General features: G+C 38.1%; 1 protein-coding gene across 15 annotated transcripts in view; it reads left to right on the top strand.

Moving 5' to 3' along the window:
- LOC105487725 (NEDD4 binding protein 2) overlaps nucleotides 1-22,541 on the top strand; it is a 109,449-nt gene that overhangs the window by 48,992 nt on the left and 37,916 nt on the right. For all 15 annotated transcript variants that reach the window (XR_011621344.1, XM_071093697.1, XM_011751339.3 and 12 more), the window contains 7 exons: nucleotides 4,466-4,554; nucleotides 6,421-6,497; nucleotides 10,878-11,033; nucleotides 13,275-15,652; nucleotides 16,472-16,557; nucleotides 17,516-17,561; nucleotides 19,466-19,662. Coding sequence is in view for 14 of the 15 variants with exons in the window: in XM_071093697.1 (XP_070949798.1) it covers nucleotides 4,466-4,554; nucleotides 6,421-6,497; nucleotides 10,878-11,033; nucleotides 13,275-15,652; nucleotides 16,472-16,557; nucleotides 17,516-17,561; nucleotides 19,466-19,662 (3,029 nt within the window). In the remaining variant the exon portion in view is untranslated. The remainder of the gene's footprint in view (nucleotides 1-4,465; nucleotides 4,555-6,420; nucleotides 6,498-10,877; nucleotides 11,034-13,274; nucleotides 15,653-16,471; nucleotides 16,558-17,515; nucleotides 17,562-19,465; nucleotides 19,663-22,541) is intronic.

The raw sequence follows: 22,541 nt of genomic DNA, 5'->3' as shown, positions 1-22,541 counted from the left end.
CAAAGTGCTGAGATTACAGGTGTGAGCCACCGTACCCAAGCTATAACTGTATAGTATATATAAAATTTTAACTATAATTAACATTAATTCTTGTGTTACATAGTAAGAGGTAAGTTTGTCTTATAGGGTTGTTATAAGGATTCAAATAGTTAATTTTTGTAAGGTACTTAGAATATTGTGTGGCATATTTAAGTTATCAGTAGGGATCTTTTGAGAAGTAAATCTAATTTTCTGCTTGGATCTCAGAATAGCTGTAAGGAAATTGCACTTGTTTCCTATGCTCTGGTTACTGTTGTCTTTTTTTTTTTTTTTTTGACACAAAAAAAAACTGTGTCGCCTGGCTGCAGTGCAGTGCTGTGATCTCGGCCCACTGCAACGTCAGCCTCCCACGTTCAAGCAATTCTCATGCCTCAGCCTCCCAGCCTGAGTAGTTGGGACTATAGGCGTGTGCCACCATGCCTGGCTAATTTTTGTATTTTTAGTAGAGATGGGGTTTTGCCATATTGGCCAGAGCCAGGCTTGTCTTGGACGCCTGTCCTGAAGTGGTCTGCCTACCTCGGCCTCCCAAAGTGTTGGGATTACAGGTTTGAGCCACCATGCCCAGCCTGGTTACTGCTTTCTAAAATCAAATTTGAACCACTAGAAATGGAGTTTGACCAGTTAACCACTGGTCTTCGTTAGATTGGTTTACTCTTTTTTTTTTTTTTTTTTGAGACCAAGTCTCACTCTGTTGCCCAGGCTGGAGTGCAGTGGCTCAATCTCGGCTCACTGCGACCTCTGCCTCCCGGGTTCAAGTGATTCTCCTGCCTCAGCCTCCTCCTGAGTAGCTGTGATTACAGGCGCATTCCACCGTGCCTGGCTAATTTTTGTATTTAGTAGAGACGGGTTTCATCGTGTTGGCCAGGCTGGTCTTGAATGCCTGACCTTGTGATTTACCTGCCTCGGTCTCCCAAAGTGCTGGGATTACAGGCATGAGCCAGTATGCCTGGCGATTGGTTTACTTTTTATAGAAGATAGTGTGAGAATAAAAACGACTCTCTATAAACTGAATCTGTAGGGACATCATAGGTAAAAATTTAGTTTCCTTGCTAGCATAACTGTCTATTCAGTGAAGGTGGTTTTATCATTAAATGTTTATTTGCATAGTTTGAATTTTCTATGGAGAATCTTATTAAGATATAGGGACTATATTTTCCTCAGGTTTTTTTCTTTTTGAGACAGAGTCCTGGTCTGTCGCTAGGCTGGAATGCGGTGGCTTGATCTCAGCTCACTGTAATGTCTGCCTCCTGGGTTTAAGCAATTCTCCTGCCTCAGCCTCCTGAGTAACGGGGACTACAGGCATAGGCCACCATGCCCAGCTAATTTTTGTATTTTTAGTACAGACAGGGTTTCACCATGTTGGCCAGGATGGTCTCGATCTCTTGACTTCGTGATCCGCCTATCTCGGCCTCCCAAAGTGCTGGGATTACAGGCATGAGCCACCGCACCAGGCCCTCAGTCTTTTATGATAAGGGTACTATAAAGGTGATTATTGGGTTTGCCATCTTCAGACATTGTTAACTTTTTATATATTCATTTTTGAACTAAAGATTAAGAATTCAGGAATCTGAAAATACCAACATAACTAAAACCAAAGGAGGCAGTATGATTTGGTGATGAAGATCACCCTTGGATTCACCAGTTACTAGCTATATGATCTTGTGCAAGTTATTTATACTTTCCAAGGCCCAGTGTCCCCTTTGTGAAAGGGAATAATAATACTTAACTCCTAGGATTGTTGTGAAAGTTAAGTGAAGGTAAAAAGTGTTAGCATTGGCTGGGCGCAGTGGCTCATGCCTGTAATTCCAGCACTTTGGGAGGCTTAGGCAGATGGATCACCTGAGGTCAGGAGTTCGAGACCAGCCTGGCCAACATGGCGTGACCCCATCTCTACTAAAAATACAAAAATTAACCAGGCATGATGGTGCACACCTGTAATCCCAGCTATTTGGGAGGCTGAGGCAGGAGAATCGCTTGAACCTGGGAGGTAGAGGTTGCAGTGAGCCAAGATCCCACCACTGCACTCCAGTCTGAGTGACAGAGCGAGACTCTGTCTCAAAAAAAAAAAAAAAAAAAGTGTTAGCATGGTTCAGCATGCCATTATAACAGCAACAATAATATATGTTAATAGGTGGAATTCATTTTAAAACTGCTTTGTTAAGACAAAATTCATGTACGATACAAATCATCCATTTAAATTGTACAATTCAATGGTTTTTAGAACTTAATATTCAGGGCTGTGCATTCGTCAATACACTCTATTTAATTTGGCTTTGCTGCAACTTTTAGAACACACTAAATTTTAGAACATTTTTATCATCTCAGAAAGATTCTGTACCTATTCACAGTCACTCTTCATTTCTCTCTAGTCTGTGTTTTGTCACTATAGATAATTTGCCTATTCTGGACCTTTCCTACAACATGTGGACTTTTGTGATTGGCTTCTTTCACTTAGCATAATGTTTTCAAGCTTCATCCATGTTGTAGCATGTGTTTCATTCCTTTTTATGGATCAGTAAGATTCCATTGGGTGGATATATCACATTTTGTTAATTTGTTCATCAATTAGTAGACATTTGCATTGTTTTCACTTTTTGGCTATTAAGAACACTGCTGCTATAAACAAACACACATGTCTATGTCTGATCTTTCTAGGAACTGCCATGCTGTTTTCCAAAGCAATCACACCTTTTTATGTTTCCTCTAATAATTTATGAGGGTTTCAACTTTTCCACATCCTCACCAACACTTGTTATTGTCCGTTTTTTTGATTATTCCTATTCTGGTAGGTGTGAAGTGGTATCTCATTGTGCTTTCAATTTACTTTTCTCTGATGGCTGATGAAGTGGAACATCTTTTTGTGCGTTTATTGGCCATTTGTATATCTTCTCTGGAGAAATGTCTATTCATATTTGCTCTGTCGCTCAGGCTGGAGTGCAGTGGCACGATCTTGACTCATTGCAACCTCCACCTCCTGGGTTCAAGTGGTTCTTGTGCCTTGGCCTCCTGAGTAGCTGGGATTACAGGTGTGTGCCACCATCCCTGGCTAATTGTTGTATTTTTAGTACAGACAGGGTTTCACTATGTTGGCCAGGATGGTCTAGAACTCCTGACCTCAGGTGATTCGCCTGCCTCAGTCTCCCAGAGTGCTGGGATCATAGGTGTGAGGTACCATGCCCAGCCTCTTTTGCCCATTTTTAAATTGGTTCTTTGTTTCATTAGTGAGTTATTAGAGACTGGGCAGAACTTTGAAAACTTCCAAATAATTACTTGTAAGACTTACTTGTTGTGGTACATCATTAATTTCCTGTATGGTCTAATTCCTTTGGAAGAAAATCCCTTGTGCAACAGTGTATTATAATATTTTCTTTATTTCAGGTCATTACATTTTGTGTGTGTGTATTTGTCCATTTGGGTTTGTTGTTTATTTTTAAGCTTTAGTTTTGAATATTAGATTTATGGAAAAGTTGCAGAGATACTATGGAAAGCTTCTGTATACCCTTCACTAATTTATCCTTCATGTTAACATCTAATATAACTAGGATACATTTGTCAAAACTAAGAAATTGGTTTATTATTATTAACTAAACTCCAAACTATAGTTTGATTTTAATTTTTCTACTCAAGGTATTTCTCTCTTGCTTGACAGTCTTAATATGTGGGTTTTTTTTTTTTTTTGGAACGGAGTCTTACTCTGTCACCCAGGCTGGAGTGCAATGGCGTGGTCTCAGCTCACTGCAACCTTTGCATACTGGGTTCAAGCTATTCTCCCGCCTCAGCCTCCCAAGTAGCTGGGACTCACATGCGTGCACCACACCTGGCTAATTTTTGTATTTTTAGTAGAGACGGGGTTTCAGTATGTTGGCCAGGTTGTCTTGGACTCCTGACCTCATGATCTGCCTGCCTTGGCCTCCCAAAGTTCTGGGATTACAGGCGTTAGCCACTGCACCTGGCCTTGTTTTGTATTTTTTAGGCAGAGTCTCACTCTGTTGCCCAGGCTGGAGTGCAGTGGCACGATCTTGGCTCATGGCAAACTCCGCCTCCTGGTTTCAAGTGATTCTCTTATCTCAGCCTCTTGAGTAGCTGGGACTACAGGTGGGCACCACCAAGCCCGAATAATTTTTGTTTTTTTAGTAGAGATGGGATTTCACCATATTGGCCAGGTTGGTTTTGAACTCCTGACCTCAAGTGATCCACCTGCTTTGGCTTCCCAAAGTGCTGGGATTATGGGCATGAGCCACCATGTCCAGTCAACCTGTACTTACTTAATTTTTATGTCCCCAAAGGGATATTTAGAAGTTGAGCAGTGAGTAAAATTAGCGCATCTGTGTTTTTCAAATTATGAAAACATCAGATTTTTTGAAAATCATAATACTTAAATATTGTTATTTAAAAATGATTTTTAATTATCTGTTATGTTTTTCAGCAAAGGAAGCATTTGAGAAGAAGATATCTCCTGTAATTATAGATAATACAAACCTACAGGCATGGGAAATGAAACCATATGTTGCTTTGGTTAGTACCATAAGTTGTCATAAGTTTATAACAGATCATATGCAGTTATTGGGGAACATTAATTATGAAAGTGAATCTGAAGCACTTAAGAATCTCAGAATCTTGGATAGTCTGTAACTGAGCTTTCTTTGGTCTTCAGGAAAATGAGAAAATTAGGCCATTTAGCTGAGTTTTTCCATAAAGGTAAATTTTTAAATTCTGAAATTCAATTTTTAAACTCTAAGTTAAATTTTTTTTTTGAGTCTTTCATGAAAAGATAGTGGTACTAAATTATAGTTTTTTTGTACATATGTTATATATATTTATTTCATTTTCCTCGTACTTAGCAGAATCAAAATTTGTTGGTCCTTTGTTTTTCCCCAAATTTCTTTTGAAATTTTGCTGTTCTGAGAAATTCAGCAATCTGTAAACTCAGCTATTCTCTCTAAATTTGCCAGATTTCTTTTACTATCTAAATCCTTTCCGTTTACCTGACCTATACCTAATCCTCTTTCCCTCCTTGCTCTTTTTTGCCCAGCTTTTTTTTTTTTTTTTGGTGAAACTGAGCTTCGCTCTTGTTGCCCAGGCTGGAGTGCAATGGTGTGATCTCTGCTCACTGCAACCTCCGCCTCCTGGGTTCAAGCGATTCTCCTGCCTCAGCCTCCTGAGAAACTGGGATTACAGGTGCCCGCCACCACGCCCAGCTAATTTTTTGTATTTTTAGTATAGATGGGATTTCACCATGGTGGCCAGGCTGGTCTTGAACTCCTGACCTCAGTTAATCCACCCACTTCGGTCTTGCAAAGTGTTGGGATTATAGGTGTGAGCCAACATGTCCGGCTGAAAATTCTTTATCTTCCTTTTTTTTTTTTTTTTTTTTTTGAGATGGAATCTTGTTCTGTTGCCCATGCTGGAGTACAGTGGTGTGATCTCAGCTCACTGCAAGCTCTGCCTCCCGGATTCATGCCATTCTCCTGCCTCAGCCTCCTGAGTAGCTGGGACTACAGGCGCCTGCCACCATGCCCGGCTAATTTTTTGTATTTTTAGTAGAGACGGGGTTTCACCGTGTTAGCGAGGATGGTCTCGATCTCCTGACCTCGTGATCCACCCGCCTCGGCCTCCCAGTGTGCTGGGATTACAGGCGGGAGCCACTACGCCCGGCCTATCTTCCTTTCTTAACATTTTTTAAGAACAGTCTGTCATTAACACATGTAGAATTTAGAAAATTACTGTGTAGTATTTTCATCTTGTGGTTATACCTTCACTTATTTAGTCAGTTCTATATTAATAGCCACATGGTTATTTGTATTCTTTTGATGTTACAAATAGTGGAAAACTGGCTATCCTGGCGTATATCTAATATATGTATTTTTTTTTTTTGGAGATGGAGTTTCGCTCTTGTTGCCCAGGCTGGAGTGCAATGGCACAATCTCGGCTCACCGCAACCTCTGCCTCCCAGGTTCAAGCGATTTACCTACCTCAGCCTCTCTAGTAGCTGGGATTACAGGCATGTACCACCATGCCTGGCTAATTTTGTATTTTTAGTGGAGATGGGCTTTGTCCATGTTGGTCAGGCTGGTCTTGAACTCCCGACCTCAGGTGATCCGCCCGCCTTGGCCTCCCAAAGTGCTGGGATTACAGGCATGAGCCACCGCTCCTGGCCTAATATATGTATTATATAAATAAATGCTCTTATATAAGTATTTATCAGTAGTATAAATTTCTAATAGTTAATTGCTAGGTTAAAGTGATTGTATATTTTGCCATTTTAACATGCTCATCAAGATGAGATAATCTTTACGTTTAAAATGCTATAAATTTAGAAACAATAATTTTAATTTCTTGGAAGTATCTATTTTAAAATGTTTTTGTCTTTGTTGTATGTAGTCTCAGAAACACAAATACAAAGTCCTTTTTCGGGAACCAGACACATGGTGGAAGTTTAAACCAAAGGAACTTGCAAGGTAAAACTTGGAGGCTACCTAACATGCTTTTTATATAACAGCAGACAGAGAGGGTCCATCTAGATTTTTCCCCTTGTAAATGATGAATGAATTGATTAGACTGTATTTAATTTCTATTGCTTACAACTTTTTGTCTAGTTTTATGAAGAGTTTGTGTTTCTAAAATTGAGTTAATTTACAGTAAAAATTCCCCTTGTATTATATATTCTGTCCCTTATTACCTTTTTTGAGTTCTTATTATTTATTTATTTATTTATTTATTTATTTATTTATTTATTTAAATATAGAGACAGGGTCTTGCCATGTTACCCAGGCTGGTCTTGAACTCCTGGCCTCAAGTGATCCTCCTGCCTCTGCCTCCCAAAGTGCTGGGACCACAGGTGTGAGCCACTATGCCCAGCCTGTACTTTATTACTTTGAATCATATGTTAATATCTGAAACTAGAACAGACCCTAGGATTTGGCATACCTGAACCATGTGCTACTGGGAGGGGCAGACTGTTGTAGCTGCTTAGTGACTTAGAGCACTGGAAGGTAGTATGAATGTAGAGATGGAAAAAGTAGCAAATATCCAGCTGTCCAGGTATCTCACTCCATGCCTGCCTCCCCCTATGGCTATACTTTTTTCTTTATTCAGTTGCTTGACTTGAATAAAAATGTCAGTCAAGGCATGGACATACAGTGTGTTTTGCTTTGTGTTCTATATTTCCATAGAGATAGCCCTAACTTCATTTTGGTTAGGTAATTTTTTTTCTTGGCAATTTCAACTAATTTTAGTACTAAAGGACAACCTAATTTTAGTATATTCACAGTGTTGTGTGATCATCACCCCTATGTAATTTCAGAACTTTTCCATTTTCTCCAAAGAAGCCTTATGCCTACAAGCAGTTACTCTGGTTCCCCCCTCCTCTTGGCAACTACTAATGTGTGTTCTGTATTTATGGGTTTTCCTGTTGTGTATACTGCATATAAATGGAACGTATAATATGTGGCCATTTGTGTCTGGCATCTTTTCACTTAGCATAATGTTTTTAAGGCTCATCCATGTTGTAGCATGTATCACTACTTCCTTTTCATTTCCTTTTGATAGATTACTGAGTTTGGTTTTCTAATATTTCATTTAGGATTTTTGCATCTTTATAAGTGAATGAGATTGACTACAGTTTTTTATTCCTTGACTTGTCTTACCTGACTTTGCGGATCATAACATTAATTGGGAAGTATCTCCTCTTTTCTTCTTTTCTAGGTTTATCTAAGTTTGAATGTTAGAATTTACTTAAAAAATTCTCTGGATCTGATGTTTTCTTCGTGAGAATGTTCATTTGGAATTTTTCCTTTACAGCAACATTTCCGAATTTATTAAGACTTTATTAAAGCAATTATAATCGTCTCTTACTGTTTACACATCTACTGTGTTAGCAGTTAAGTTCCCTCCTGCAATCTTAGTATGTTTATATTATCTTCCCTCCTTTTTTCTTTATTGTTCTCATCAGAGATCAGATTTTGTTTTAATTAGCCTTTTCAGATAAACAAGTCTCAGCTTTATTTGAACTCCATTGTAAGTTTTTTGATGTTTAATTTCTGCTTCTCATTATTCTACCTTTATTGCTTTAAAAATCAGTTTTGCTTTTTTATTCTCTTGTGTTTTAAACTTCTCTACTTGAAGGTTTAGGTCATTTTCTAATATGACATTTGATGTTAAAATTTCCCTATGTATGCCAGGTGTGGTGGCTCCCACCTGTGATCCCAGTACTTTGGGAAGCTGAGGCAGGAGGATTTCTTGAGACCAGGAGTTTGAGACTAGCCTGGGCAACAGAATGGGACCCTGACTCTACAAAAAATAAAAAAATTAGCTGGGTATGGTGGCATGGGCCTGTGGTCCCAGATGCTGAGGTGGCAGGATCGCTGTAGCCTGGGAGGTCGAGGCTGTGGTGAGCCGTGATTGCACCATTGCACTCCAGCCTGGGCAACAGAGTGAGACTCTGTCTCCCAATAAAATAAAATTTTCCTGTGTATTATTTTAGCTGCTCTCAGAATTTTAATATATAATACTTTATTTTTGTTTTATTTAGTTATTTTCTAGTTTGCATTATGATTAATTTCGTCCTTTAGCTCTTGGGTTATTTAGTACTGTGTTTTTAAATTTCTGAACAGATGGGTGTTTTGTCTTTTATAAAAATTGGTTTTCAACTTAACTACAGTAGGTCAGGTTGTGTAGTTTGTGTGATACTAATTCACTGATATTTTAAAGATTTTTTTGGCCTACTTAAGTGTTGGTTTTTTATACATTTCATATTTGCTTGATAAGAATGTATATGATTACAATGTGTCAATATATCCATTAAATCATGCTTCTTGTTACTCATATCTCCTATATTTGAGGGATGAATGTTGAAATCTCCCTTTATTTTGTTGAACATGTGATTTCTCCTTATAATTCTGCCTATGTTTGCTTTATATATTTGGAGGGTAGTTTTTGAAATGTATACAAGCTTAAGATTTTTATATTATCCTAATAATTGAATCTTTTATTATTTTCTGGTGATTTTTGTTGTCTTTAGTAGTGATTTTTGTTGTAAAGTGTAATTGGTCTAATACTGATAGACCTATATCAACTTCCTTTTAGTTAGTATTTATTTCTTTTTTCATACTTTTACTTTGAATGTTTTTGTTAGATGTATCTCTTGTAAGCACGATGGCTGGATTTTTTGAAATCCACTCTGTCCACCTTGACTTTTAACTGATAAGCTTAGTTCTTTTATGGTTATTTTGGTTATTCATATAATTGATCTTGTTTCTTACAATTATGCATATAATTGATCTTGTCTCATTCTGTGCTTTTTGTTTATCTCACATTTTCTGTGATTGTTCTTCTAATATAGAAAATGATGTAGTTGGATTTTTTTTCCTATCATGCCTTATTTAAAATTTTTAAAATTGTTTCCAAATTTTTTAATTAAATTTTTTTCTTCTCTACTAATTTGGAAATCATATACACTATTTTTGTTCTTTTAGTGGTTACCTTACAAGTTTTATCATGCAGACTTTAAATCTAAAGTCAAACCATTTTCTTGGCTTTCCTCCTCACACATACGAAGACTTTAAAACATTTTAATTCTGATACTTGCCTCCCTCTCAGTTTACATGCTCTCATTGTCCAGAGTATACAGGTAGTGTTTGTTTTCACTTATTCATCTAGTTATTGCTTTCTGCTTCATTTTTTTCTTGCATCATATACCTTTCATCTGGGAATTTCCTTCTGCCTGATGTTCATCTTTGAGAATTTTCTTTACAGTAAGGGTCTGCTTGGTGTCAAATTCTTTTTTTAAAATCTGCAAATCTTTTTATTGCCCTCATTCTTGTAAGATACTTTTGCTGGATATGTATATTCTATACTGACAGTTATTTTCTGTTGTTGAAGATAACACTTAACTCCCTTCTGACTTACATTATTATTGTTGTTAAGTCAGCTGTCATTCTAATAATTTCTTTGTAGATAACTAGTTTTAAAATGATTTTTTTAAAATTTCTGGTTGCTTTTAATATCATCTCTTTGTCTTTGGTGAATGACAATTTCAGTACTATGTTTCTAGTTATGGATTTCTTATTTTTTATCTTGTTTGGCATTTGTTGGCTTCTGAAATTAAGGGATTGGTATTTTTCATCAGTTCTGGAAAATTCTCAGCATTTTTCTTTACATTGCTTCCGTCCCATGCGTTCTCTTCTCTTTCCGGGACTTAGATTAGATGTATACTAGAACTTTTGGCTCTGGCTCCTATGACTCTTAACCTCTCTTTCATATTTTCTATCTCTTTGCTTCTCTGTGATCTGAAACCAGACAAGATCGAGGTAGGTAAATATGAAAGCCAGATTTCCCAACTGGCAAATGCATATATTATCCCTGGGATCCAGACACAAAGCCTTGAATTCAACCCAAGACAGGAGAGTTGCAATTGAGATGTTTTCATAACATCTGGCCTCCTGGCAGAGATAAACCTAGATGCTGTGTGAAAGTACTCCCGAGTTGAAGGCCTCAGAATTCTCATGTATTAAGTTCAACCAAATATGAGCTTATAATAAAAAACATTTTTAAAAAAGCCACCATGAGTGAAAACACAAACAACAAACTTCATATTTGAACCTCTAGAAACTTCAAATACTAGAATTTTCTTTCTTTCTTTGAACTTAAAGTGTATAATTTAAGAAATCCTTAATAAAATGAAAATTAGGATCGATTCATATATATTGTGGTCACAAGAAAGCAGCTTTGATATTCTTATCTATTAGAAATATATTATTGTTTTTCTGGACATATGTTCTGATTTTTAAAAATTTAATTATCAATATTCCTTCAACCCTTTTCTCCCCTGGAATTTTCAGGCGTAACATTCACGGGGTAAGCAAAGAAAAAATAACAAGAATGTTGGAACATTATCAACGTTTTGTTTCAGTGCCAATAATTATGAGTTCTTCGGTTCCAGAGAAAATTGAACGTGTTGAGTTGTGTGCATATTCTTGTGAGGATAGAAGCACTAGGTAGGTTAAAATGCCTTATGTACGAAATTCAATTTGAAATATAATTTTTAAAAAGTATAATTTTGGAGCGTGTGGAATCATTGCTGATAAACTTTAAAAATAAGGTGGAGTTGGCCAGGTGTGGTGGCTCACACCTGTAATCCCGGCAGTTTGGGAGGCTGAGGCAGGTGGATCATCTGAGGTCAGGAGTTCGAGACGAGCCTGACCAACATGGAGAAACCCCATCTCTACCAAAAGTACAAAATTAGCCGGGCTGGTGGTGCATGCCTGTAATCTCAGCTGCTTAGGAGGCTGAGGTAGGAGAATCACTTGAACCCGGGAGGCGGAGGTTGCAGTTAGCCGAGATCGCACCATTGCATTCCCCCCTGGGCAACAAGAGCGAAACTCCATCTCAAAAAAATAAAAAAATAAATAGGGTAGACTTTTGTTATTTATAAGGGTTTACTTATAGTCTTACCTGGGGTGGGATGTATGTAGTTAGCAAGAGAAGTACAAGTTCATATGGGAGATGACATGATGGTTCTTTTGTTGTCCTAGAGTTTTGCGAGTCCATGATTATGCTGTGAATTCTCCTGCCAGTTTTATGTGACGCTCGCTGCTAAACCAGTATTTCCCTTATCTTCTCGCTGTTTTATATCCACTTAAATCACTTCTTAATTTCCTTAAGTTTTAATGAAAATACTCTTTCAGGCTAGTGTTATAAAAATTATTGGCCGGGCGCGGTGGCTCAAGCCTGTAATCCCAGCACTTTGGGAGGCCGAGACGGGCGGATCACGAGGTCAGGAGATCGAGACCATCCTGGCTAACACGGTGAAACCCCGTCTCTACTAAAAAATACAAAAAAAAAAACTAGCCGGGCGAGGTGGCTGGCGCCTGTAGTCCCAGCTACTCGGGAGGCTGAGGCAGGAGAATAGCGTAAACCCGGGAGGCGGAGCTTGCAGTGAGCTGAGATCCGGCCACTGCACTCCAGTCTGGGTGACAGAGCGAGACTCCGTCTCAAAAAAAAAAAAAAAAAAAAAAAAAAAAAAAAAAAAAATTATTAACGGTACACTTTTACCAAGTAATACAAGTCGTGGCCTTCTGACAGTTTGCAATCTGAGGTAGCACTGATTCTGTTTAGCAGTGAGGACACATAAACAATTGAATAAATAAAAACAGCATTAATTGACCGAGTAAAGAAGAAACCAGATATATGTAGAGGTCTGAATTATCCATATGTTATGATGGTAAGGGATAAAAAGGAGTTGGGAATGGGGAAGACAAAATTTATAAATGCTTTTTTAAATTGAGAAACAGTGTTGCAAAGTAGTTAAGATCATGAACTCTTGAACTATGTTTCCTGGGTTCAAAAATCCCAAAGCTTTGTAATCTTTGGCAAGTTACAAAATCTTTCTGTACTTCAGTTCTTCATTTCTAAAATGCCAGTAATACTCTGCTCATAAAAATCTTATAAGGATTATGAATTAGTACATGCAAGGGACTTAGAGTTGTATCATCATCTAACACATAGAAAACTCAGTGTTAGGTATGAGTTCACTTAGGAAGGCATCCTGTGAGAGTTGGGACTTCGAGCACTCCTGAAGTTAAAAAAAAAAAGGAAAATGCGTTGACAAATTTAATCTGGAAAAATTAACTGAAGTTGAGAGTAAAATGATTTGCACAAGTGCTCTGAGTCTGAAATTAACATTAAGTATGGCTTTAAAAAATCTTACCAAATGACATTTCAAATGAAAGCTCTTTTTCTCTCATTTCTCTTAATTGGGCAAATAGCGTTTGTTGGCCCTTTGTGACTTTGTAAATGAAGCTTCCTCTGTATCAAATGACAGGTACACAGTATAGAGGCAGACCTATTTTACATATGCTTAGCTATGTAAAACTAAAGTCAGAAAGAAGCCAGGAAAGTGGTGTCCTCTCCTGGGAACAAATTCAGAGCTTTAACTTTAATGCATAATTAACACCTAAACTGAAAATCTCATATGTACTATTCAATTCAAAAAAAAGTTTGAGTGCTTCATATATGCCAAGCATCATGCTAGGTAATGGGGTTACAACAAAGTAATGTGTTCATAGTGATCAAAGATCACTATGATCAAAATTAGCTTTTATAATTTTAATGTAGTTTATTTATAAAATTTTCAGAATAACTGTTAAGTGCCCTGACAATTAATGCTTCTTTAAATCATAGTATTGATGGCAGCATTAAGAGACTTTCTCATGATACTCTTTAAAATAATCTTACAGCCCAAGAGACAATGAAGATACTATCTCTGAAAAAGAAGAAAATGTTTTATCTTCATCTTTGAAGCATCTAGATTTCATTGAAGAGAAGAATCTTGATGTAACCAAAGAAACGGTGTTACCCGAGAATGTTACATATCTCTCTAATGCAGATTTAAACAAAAGAAGAAAAGAAATAAGTGATATGAATCCTAGCATTCAAAGTGCTTTAATTCTGGAAACTCCACACATGTATTTTTCTGACTCTGAAAGCAAACTACAAGTAACAGACAAAAGTGAAGAAGAGCAAATAGAAATGGTGGCTGTAAAAGGGTATAGTAAAACTGACACAGATAGTTCTATGGAGAGAGTATCACCTAGTTCTTGCTATAGTGAAAATAATCAAGAAGACTGTGATCTTGCAAATACCGAAGCACTTCAAAATGAAAAACCCTCACCTGGTGAAATAGTGGAAGAAAGAGCAACAGTAAAGAAAAAAGCCTTTGGGAAACAAAAAAGCAAATCAACTTTGGAAAAGTTCCCAAGACATGAGCTGTCAAATTTTGTTGGTGACTGGCCAGTTGATAAGACTATTGGTCAGAGGACAAAAAGGAATAGAAAAACGGAAAAAACTTCATCTGTACAAAATGACAAAAAGTATAATTACCCTCAGTCACACAAAGTATTAGTTAACAGTTTATCTGTGAATATAGATTGTGTCCAGCAACGAGGATCTCCACATGAAAGTGTAGAGGATGGCAGAAAGTCACAGTGTGATGATGCTTCAGAGCCACTCAGTAGCTATAAATATGATGCTTATAAAAATATTGAAAAAAACTCATTCAACATTGTGGGTGACTGGCCTTCATCTGATTCTTTAGCTCAGAGGGAACACAGATCAAGAATGCCAAAGACTGGTTTCAGTGAGCCCAACCTAGAAATTGGAACAAATGGCAAAATGAATGAAATATCATTATCTACAGCACATGAGGCCTGTTGGGGCACAAGCCCTCAAAAACTAAAGACATCGAGTAGCTCCAATTTAGGAAGTTCTGAAATGCTACCCAGTGAAATGACCTGTGAGAGTCAGACCTGTCTAAGTACAAAGAGTCATGGGCAACACACATCATTGCCTCTTACTTTTACCAATAGTGCACCAACTATTTCTGGAGTAGTGGAACCAGAAACATTAGCTGAATGTCAAGAGCATATGCCTAAGAGAGACCCTGGAAAAGAAGTGGGCATGTGTACCCAGACTGAACCACAGGATTTTGCTCTTTTATGGAAAATAGAAAAGAATAAAATTAGCATTTCAGATTCTATCAAAGTATTAACAGGAAGATTAGATGGATTTAAGCCGAAAGTTTCCAGTATTAACACAAAATCAGGTGTTCAAGAAGCAATTCCATATAGAGTAATGTATGATAAAAGCACGTTTGTTGAAGAAAGTGAGCTTACCAGTGCAGATGAATCTGAAAATCTTAACATTCTTTGTAAACTGTTTGGATCCTTTTCATTAGAAGCCCTGAAAGACTTATATGAGAGGTGTAATAAAGATATTATTTGGGCCACAAGTCTTTTGTTGGATTCTGAAACTAAGTTATGTGAGGATACAGAGTTTGAGAATTTCCAAAAATCGTGCAATGGATCACAAATTGGGCCTTTTTCTCTGGGGTTGAATTTGAAAGAAATTATTAGCCAAAGAGGAACTTTAGAGAATTCTAATTCTCCTGTGCCAGAGTTTAGCCATGGGATTGGTATTAGTAACGCTAACTCACAGTCTGCTTGTGATGCAGAAAGAGGAAACTCAGAGCAGACGGAAATGAGAGCTGTTACTCCTGAAAACCATGAATCAATGACAAGTATACTTCCCAGTGCTGCTGTGAGTCTAAAGAATAATGACGACGTACTTCCTAACAGCCAGGCAGAACTTTTATATAGCAGTAAGCAGTCCTTTCCAGGTATTCCAAAAGCTACTACTACAGATATGAGTGAAACAGAAAAAAACCTAGTAGTCACAGAGGCTGGAGACAACATACATTCTCCTTCACATTTTTCTGATATTTTTAACTTTGTATCTAGTACTTCAAATCTTGAATTCAATGAAGAAATTTATTTTGCTGACTCTCTTGAAATAAAGAGAAATGAAAAATTTCCAAAGGATTATGTGAAATTTTCAGATGCAGAAGAATTTATGAATGAAGATGAGAAGGAAATGGAGGAAATTCTAATGGCAGGAAGTAGTTTATCAGCTGGAGTTAGTGAGGAAGATAATACCGAGATATTGAATCCCACTCCAGCGATGGCCAAATCTCTGACTATAGACTGTCTGGAATTGGCATTACCGCCTGAACTGGCTTTTCAACTTAATGAATTATTTGGTCCTGTTGGTATTGATTCAGGTGAGGAAAAAGTAAATGACCATGTGTGTGTCTTTGTGTGACTAGACTATAGAGGCTTCTATTTTTTTTTTTTCCCCTGAGGCAGAGTCTCGCTCTGTTGCCCAGGCTAGAGTGCAGTGCCTCAGTCTCAGCTCACTGCAACCTCCGCCTCCCAGGCTCAAGTGATTCTCCCGCCTCAACCTCCAGAGTAGCTGGGATTATAGGAATGTACCACCATACCTGGCTAGAGAGTTCTATTTTGATTGTAAAATTATTTTCTATGTTAACTGAAATGCAAAAGTAATTTTATGTTGTCTTAACTTCACGTAGTGCCTTATTTTTGACACATTTCTGGAGACCTTTAAGAAATATAATTGGAATAAATAGAGAATATTTATATGGAGTTTGTATTTATCCCATGCATAGTTTGAACGTTTTCTCTGGTGTTTACTTCACACCTGATTGTACGGATGAACCTTTTAAAATCCTTTGGTGCTACTCCAGTTACGTTTAAGACAAGATTAATTTTTTTAGAGCATATTTATTGAAAAGTCTTGATTAACAGAAATGAATAAAGTAAACATATTTAGACTCATGGAAAGGAATAACTTAAATAGATTTACTATGAAGCTTTGTATAACTGCAGTAGTCAAGAAGTGTGAAGACAGTAACATAGCATATAACATAAATAAAAATACTCTGAGATTTAGTAAATAGAAGCATAAGTTAGGAATTAATAATACAAGTTAGTTTTATAATGCATGAGGTGGTTTAGTATGTTTTCTGCAAATATATAATGACTAATGATTACATTTTCTTCCCTCCCCCTTCCCCCACAAGGGTCTCTAACAGTTGAAGATTGTGTGGTTCATATAGATCTGAATCTGGCGAAAGTGATTCATGAGAAATGGAAAGAATCTGTAATGGTTGGTAGGCTTCTTTTTATAAAGAGCTCCTTTTTTGTCCATTTTGAACCTTTGAATTTCAATAAAATCTACCACATAATATGAAGGAGTTCTGTTGAGTTTTGACTTTGAGATGGATGAGTTCTGTTGAATTTTGACTTTGAGAGAGAATGAACTTGTACCACTTAACAGATTACTGTCTTTTTTCTTTCTTTCTTTCTTTTCACTAGTTTAAGTATTTCCAGACAGCCCCAAGTTATATAATTAGCGATGGAGCTCATTGTGATTGTTGATTTTTTTTTTTCTTTTTTCTATTTTAGAGACAGTGTCTAACTCTGTTGCCCTGGTTGAGTGCAGTGGCACAGTCATAGCTCACTGCAGCCTTGAACTACTGGGCACACAATCCTCCTGCCTTAGTCTCCAGAGTAGGTGGGACTAAACAGGTGCCTGCCACCACACCTAGGTAATTTTTTTTTTTTTTAATAGAGGCGAGGTCTCACTATGTTGCCCAGGTTGGTTTTGAATTCCTGGCTTTAAGTGATCCTCCTGCCTTGGCCTCCCAAAGTGTTGGGATTATAGGCATGAGCCACTGTGCCTGGCCTGTTTTTTTTCCAAGAAAAAAAATTACAAACGGTGAGTTTTTCACTCCCGGAATTAAAGACTTCAATGCTGATTGGTTAAATTTCAAAGACAGTTTTTAATTTATTAAAAATTTTTTTTTCAGACCATTCTCCATAACAAGAATTTTTTTGAAAAAAAAGGGCAGTATTTTTACCATTCTGTAAGTGGAAAAATATGTAGCTGTAGTCATGCTTCATAATTTTTATTATCTAACTTTATTGTTTTACTTAGATTTAGTAAGGATCGTTTACAGTTATACAAGGAGAAATGATTTCTAGAGAAAAATAATATAACCTTGTATCCTTGTTTACTAATGCATTCCTTGTTTGCTAATCTCTTGCCTGGCTTTTGTGTTTAGGAGCGACAAAGACAAGAAGAGGTGTCTTGTGGCAAGTTTATGCAGGGTAAAGCACATATTTTTATTTCTAATGTCTTAATGTTGAAACTTGGTGTGTGTGTTTGAATTTTAACTCATTCTAAATTACTTCCACAAAATACAGTACTCACAAATTTTGATTTGCAAATAAAAGTTTTATTTATTTATTTAGGGACGGAGTCTTGCTCTGTCGCCCAGGCTAGAGTGCAATGGTGCCATCTTGCCTTACTGCAACCTCTGCCTCCTGGGTTCAAGCAATTCTCCTGCCTCAACCTCCCGAGTAGCTGGGACTACAGGTGCACGCCACCATGCCTGGCTAACTTGTATTTTTAGTAGAGACAGGGTTTCACCATATTGGTCAGGCTGGTCTCGAACTCCTGACCGCAGGTGATCCACCCGCCTTGGCCTCCCAAAGTGCTGGGGTTACAGGCATGAGCCACCACGCCCAGCCAGTTCTTTAAAAATATTTAATACTTTATTTATATGAAATAGAACTTAAAAGGGAAAAAAGCCCCTATAATATATATTGAACTTTCATGAGTGCTGTGGAACACCTAGGGTATGCTCTCAAAGTATTTCCTGTTGAGGTTTTGCTCTCCATGAAAGAAAACTTTTGGTTTGAGAGCAATAAAGTGTTCATGTGTTTGATCAAGAACATCATTGAAATATTACTAGGTTATTCAAAGTTTTTATTGATGTCAGTATTGTTAGATCACAAAACGCAGCCTGCTTTTTTGGTACATCCTGCCAACTTGAAAATATTTGATTCCAGATGACTTCTCTTAGATAGTGTTGTCTTCAGTGACTGTTGCAGGGTGGCAGACCTGTTATTAAGCATCCTCCTTTTGTGCATGAGTTCCTCCATATGCCTCTGTTGTCCACTCCACACTGGGACCAAGGCAAGGAGTTCCACCTTGAAGATTCTTAGGATCCACTTTGGTCCAGACCTGTGCTCATGTCATAGCCTCAAGAGCTACAGCTGATGTAGGGATAGAGGTGCCCAAACGATGGTGTGCAAATGCCAGTGTCTGTTGTTTCTTCACTCCCCAGGACAGCAGAGGAATATATCAGAATGTGTTGATATTCCTCTGAGAAGTTGAAATGTTACACATTAAATTCTGTTATTGTGAGCTTTATAGAATGTTCAGTTCCTTATTTTGAATATCATTTGCCCAGTCTTTATTGTGTGCCTTCAGTGAGTTACAGGTTTGCCAAAATAATCAATCTTCTTGGTCCTTAGAATGGGTGGGCAGAGCTGACTATAGCTGTTATGGTTGCTCACTTCCAGCTGGCTATAACTTCCTCTATTTATCAGTGTCCTGTATACATGTCAGCATATTTTGGGTTGATATGATATGAAAAAGAGTAGGAAGCATTGAGTCAGTTTAAAATTATACACAGACTGGCCGGGTGCAGTGGCTCACACCTGTAATCCCAGCACTTTGGGAGGCCAAGGCAGGCGGATCACCTGAGGTCACGAGTTCAAGGCCATCCTGGCCAACATGGTGAGACCCCGTCTCTACTAAAAATACAAAAATTGGGCGTGGTGGCGGGCGCCTGTAATCCCAGCTACTTGGGAGGCTGAAGCAGGAGAATTGCTTGAACCCAGGAGGCGGAGGTTGCAGTGAGCCGAGATCGCGCCAGTGCACTCCAGCCTGGGTGACAGAGCAAGACTCTTGTCTCAAAAAAAAAAAAAAAAAAAAAAATTATACACAGATCATTACTCTTTTAAAATATTGCTACATTAACACCATTTCTTACTTGCAATGATGTGAAGATGTATTTTACAATTTCAGAGTTGTGTTATATTTACAAACTGAAAATTAAAAAACTGTTGTTCCCTTGGTCTCTGAGGTAAATGTAACAGAGTGAATAATGTTTAATTTATACATTTATTGTTGAGAGTATGACAGTATTTATACTACTTTGTAGATCCTTCCTTGGTTGGACATACTGGGCTTGATAATCCTGAACAAAAATCATCTCAGAGAACAGGCAAAAAATTACTGAAGACCTTAGCAGCGTCCGAAATGCTACCTTTATTGGATCATTGGAATACTCAAACTAAAAAAGTATCACTCAGAGAAATAATGTCAGAAGAAATTGCTTTACAGGAAAAACATAATTTGGTATGAATTAATATAAATATTAAGCTACTGTCTCTGATTCTGGTTTATTGTGTATGTTTACTTTGTGATTTTCAAAGTATTTTCTAGTCTGGAATCCATATTTAACCTGATTGAATTTAATGTTAAAATTGAAAAATATTTTAAGTATAATTTGAAGCTGGAGGTTTTTGCTTCAGGGAAATTAGTTGATACTCAGCTATAAGCCATCCATGTTATGTTTGTGTTGTTTTAGATTTAATTTTATAGGTGATTGAGCTGCATCTTTCTTTTTTTTTTTTTTTTTTTTTTTGGAGACGTGGTCTTGGCTCTGTTGCCCACACTAGAGTGCAGTGGTGTGATCACAGCACATGGAAGCCTTGACCTCCAGGGCTCAGGCAATCCTCCCACCTCAGCCTCCTGAGTAACAGGGACTGCCATGCCTGGGTTATTTTTTTGTTTGTTTGTTTTTGAGATGGAGTTTCACTCTGTTGCACAGGTTGGAGTACGGTGGTGCAATCTTGGCTCACTGCAACCTCCATCTTTCAGGTTCAAGCGATTCTCCTGCCTCAGCCTCCCAAATAGCAGGGACTACAGGTGTGTGCCTGGTTAATTTTTAGTAATTTTAGTAGAGACGGGGTTTTACCATGTTGGCCAGGCTGGTCTCGAACTCCTGACCTCAAGTGATCTACCTGCCTCAACCTCCCAAAGTGCTGGGATTACATACATGAGCCACCATGCCCGCCAATTTTTGAATTTATTATAGAGACAGTTTTGCCATGTTGCCCTGGTTGGTCTTGAGTTCTGGGCTCAGTGATTCACCTGCCTTGCCCTCCCAAAATGCTGGAATTAAAGGCATGAGTCACTGTGTCTAACTGGTTGTGTCTTTTTTTCTTTTTTTAATTTTATTTGTTTGAAATGGAGTCTTGCTGTGTTGCCCAGGCTGGAGTGCAGTGGTACAGTAAGGCTCACTGCAGCCTCAACCTCCTGGGTTTAAGTGAGCCCCCTGTTTTAGCCTCCCAAGTAGGTGGGACCACAGGCACGTGCCATGTTGCCTGGCTAATTTTATTTTTTGTAGAGAGGGGGTCTTGCCATGTTGCCCAAGCTGATCTTGCACTCCTGGGCTCAAGTGACCCTCCTGCCTCAGCTTCCCAACGTGCTGGGATTACTGACATGAGTCACCATGCCCAGTCAGCTGCATCTTTTTCAGCTTTTAATATTTACCTCTATTTTTTTATTTATATAAAAACATGAAAGAAATCTTATTTAAAGATAATTATTTATATTAGTAATAAGAAATGTCTGTCTTACTATTAAAGATGTCTATCTTTGAAACAAATTTTTTTTTTTTTTGAGATGGAGTCTTGCTCTGTTGCCCAGGCTGGAGTGCAGTGGCGTGACCTCAGCTCACTGCAAGCTCCGCCTCCCGGGTTCACACCATTCTACTGCCTCAGCCTCCTGAGTAGCTGGAACTATAGGTGCCCACCACCATGCCTGGCTAATTTTGTGTATTTTTTAGTAGAGACGGGGTTTCACTGTGTTAGCCTGGCTGGTCTCGATCTCCTGACCTTGTGATCCACCTGCCTTGGCCTCCCAGAGTGCTGGGATTACTGGTGCGAGCCACCACGCCTGGGTGAAACAAAATTTTTTAGAGAAAAATTTTAGAAACTTACGAGTTTGAATAAAAAAATTACTCTTCCTTTTCAAACAGAACCTTCACTTTACTTTGAATTTTAGTTTTGGTCTTTATTTCAAAATATCTAAATATATGAAGCCATACGTGCAGTTGATTTCATTTGGATTTCTTCTATTCTTTTCTGGAATTCTGAAAATTAGTATTAAAGAATTCCAGGTCAAAAGGGAAAACATCCTAGAGGTTATTTAGTCTAATTCTCAAGGGAAACAAATAATTCTTAGATGGTGTTCTTAAAACATTTTAGGGCCGGGCGCGGTGGCTCAAGCCTGTAATCCCAGCACTTTGGGAGGCCGAGACGGGTGGATCATGAGGTCAGGAGATCGAGACCATCCTGGCTAACCCAGTGAAACCCCGTCTCTACTAAAAGAAATACAAAAAATTAGCCGAGTGTGATGGTGGGCGCCTGTAGTCCCAGCTACTTGGGAGGCTGAGGCAGGAGAATAGCATGAACCCGGGAGGCAGAGCTTGCAGTGAGCCGAGATCGTGCCACTGCACTCCAGCCTGGGCGACAAAGCGAGACTCCGTCTCAAAAAAAAAACAAAACATTTTAACACTTTCTTATTTGTTTGACTGCACAAAGGAGCACCTTTATATTTGGCTGTAATACATCCAGTTAAAGCATAGGGATTCCTATACCTTCGTATTTATTTTTTAAATTTATCTTGGTTAATTAAATTAGAAATATGCTGCCATTTCCATCTTTGTATCCTAATGCAATCCAAGAAATAACCTCTTCAGTAGATCTTAAAATTTTAGTGTCCTGTCAAATAGCCTCTTCAATTAATATATGTATTATTTTGAGGCAATGAATTCTCTCTTTTTTTTTTTTTGAGCTCATTCTGTCACCTAGGCTGGAGTGCAGTGGTGCGTTCTTGGCACACTGCAACCTCCACCTCCTGGGTTCGAGCAATTCTCCTACCTGAGCTTCCCAAGTAGCTGGGATTACAGGCATGTGCCACCACACCCAGCTAATTTTTGTATTTTTAGTAGAGACAGGGTTATACCATGTTGGCCAGGCTGGTCTTGAACTCCTGACCTTAAGTGATTTGGCCTCCCAAAGTGTTGCGATTATAGGCGTGAGCCACGGCGCCCAGCCAGCATGGATTTTCTTAAAAAAATAAAAAATAAGAATAAGGAAAGCCTAACACTTAGGCTTAAATGATATGATACTTTCTGTTGAAATGCCATTTTCCCCTATTGAAACTTG

Source organism: Macaca nemestrina, chromosome 3 (genome assembly GCF_043159975.1).
Source record: "Macaca nemestrina isolate mMacNem1 chromosome 3, mMacNem.hap1, whole genome shotgun sequence".
NCBI lineage: Eukaryota > Metazoa > Chordata > Mammalia > Primates > Cercopithecidae > Macaca > Macaca nemestrina.
The sequence above is the reverse complement of the archived record's forward strand: the minus strand, read 5'-3'. Positions and strand labels throughout refer to the sequence as shown.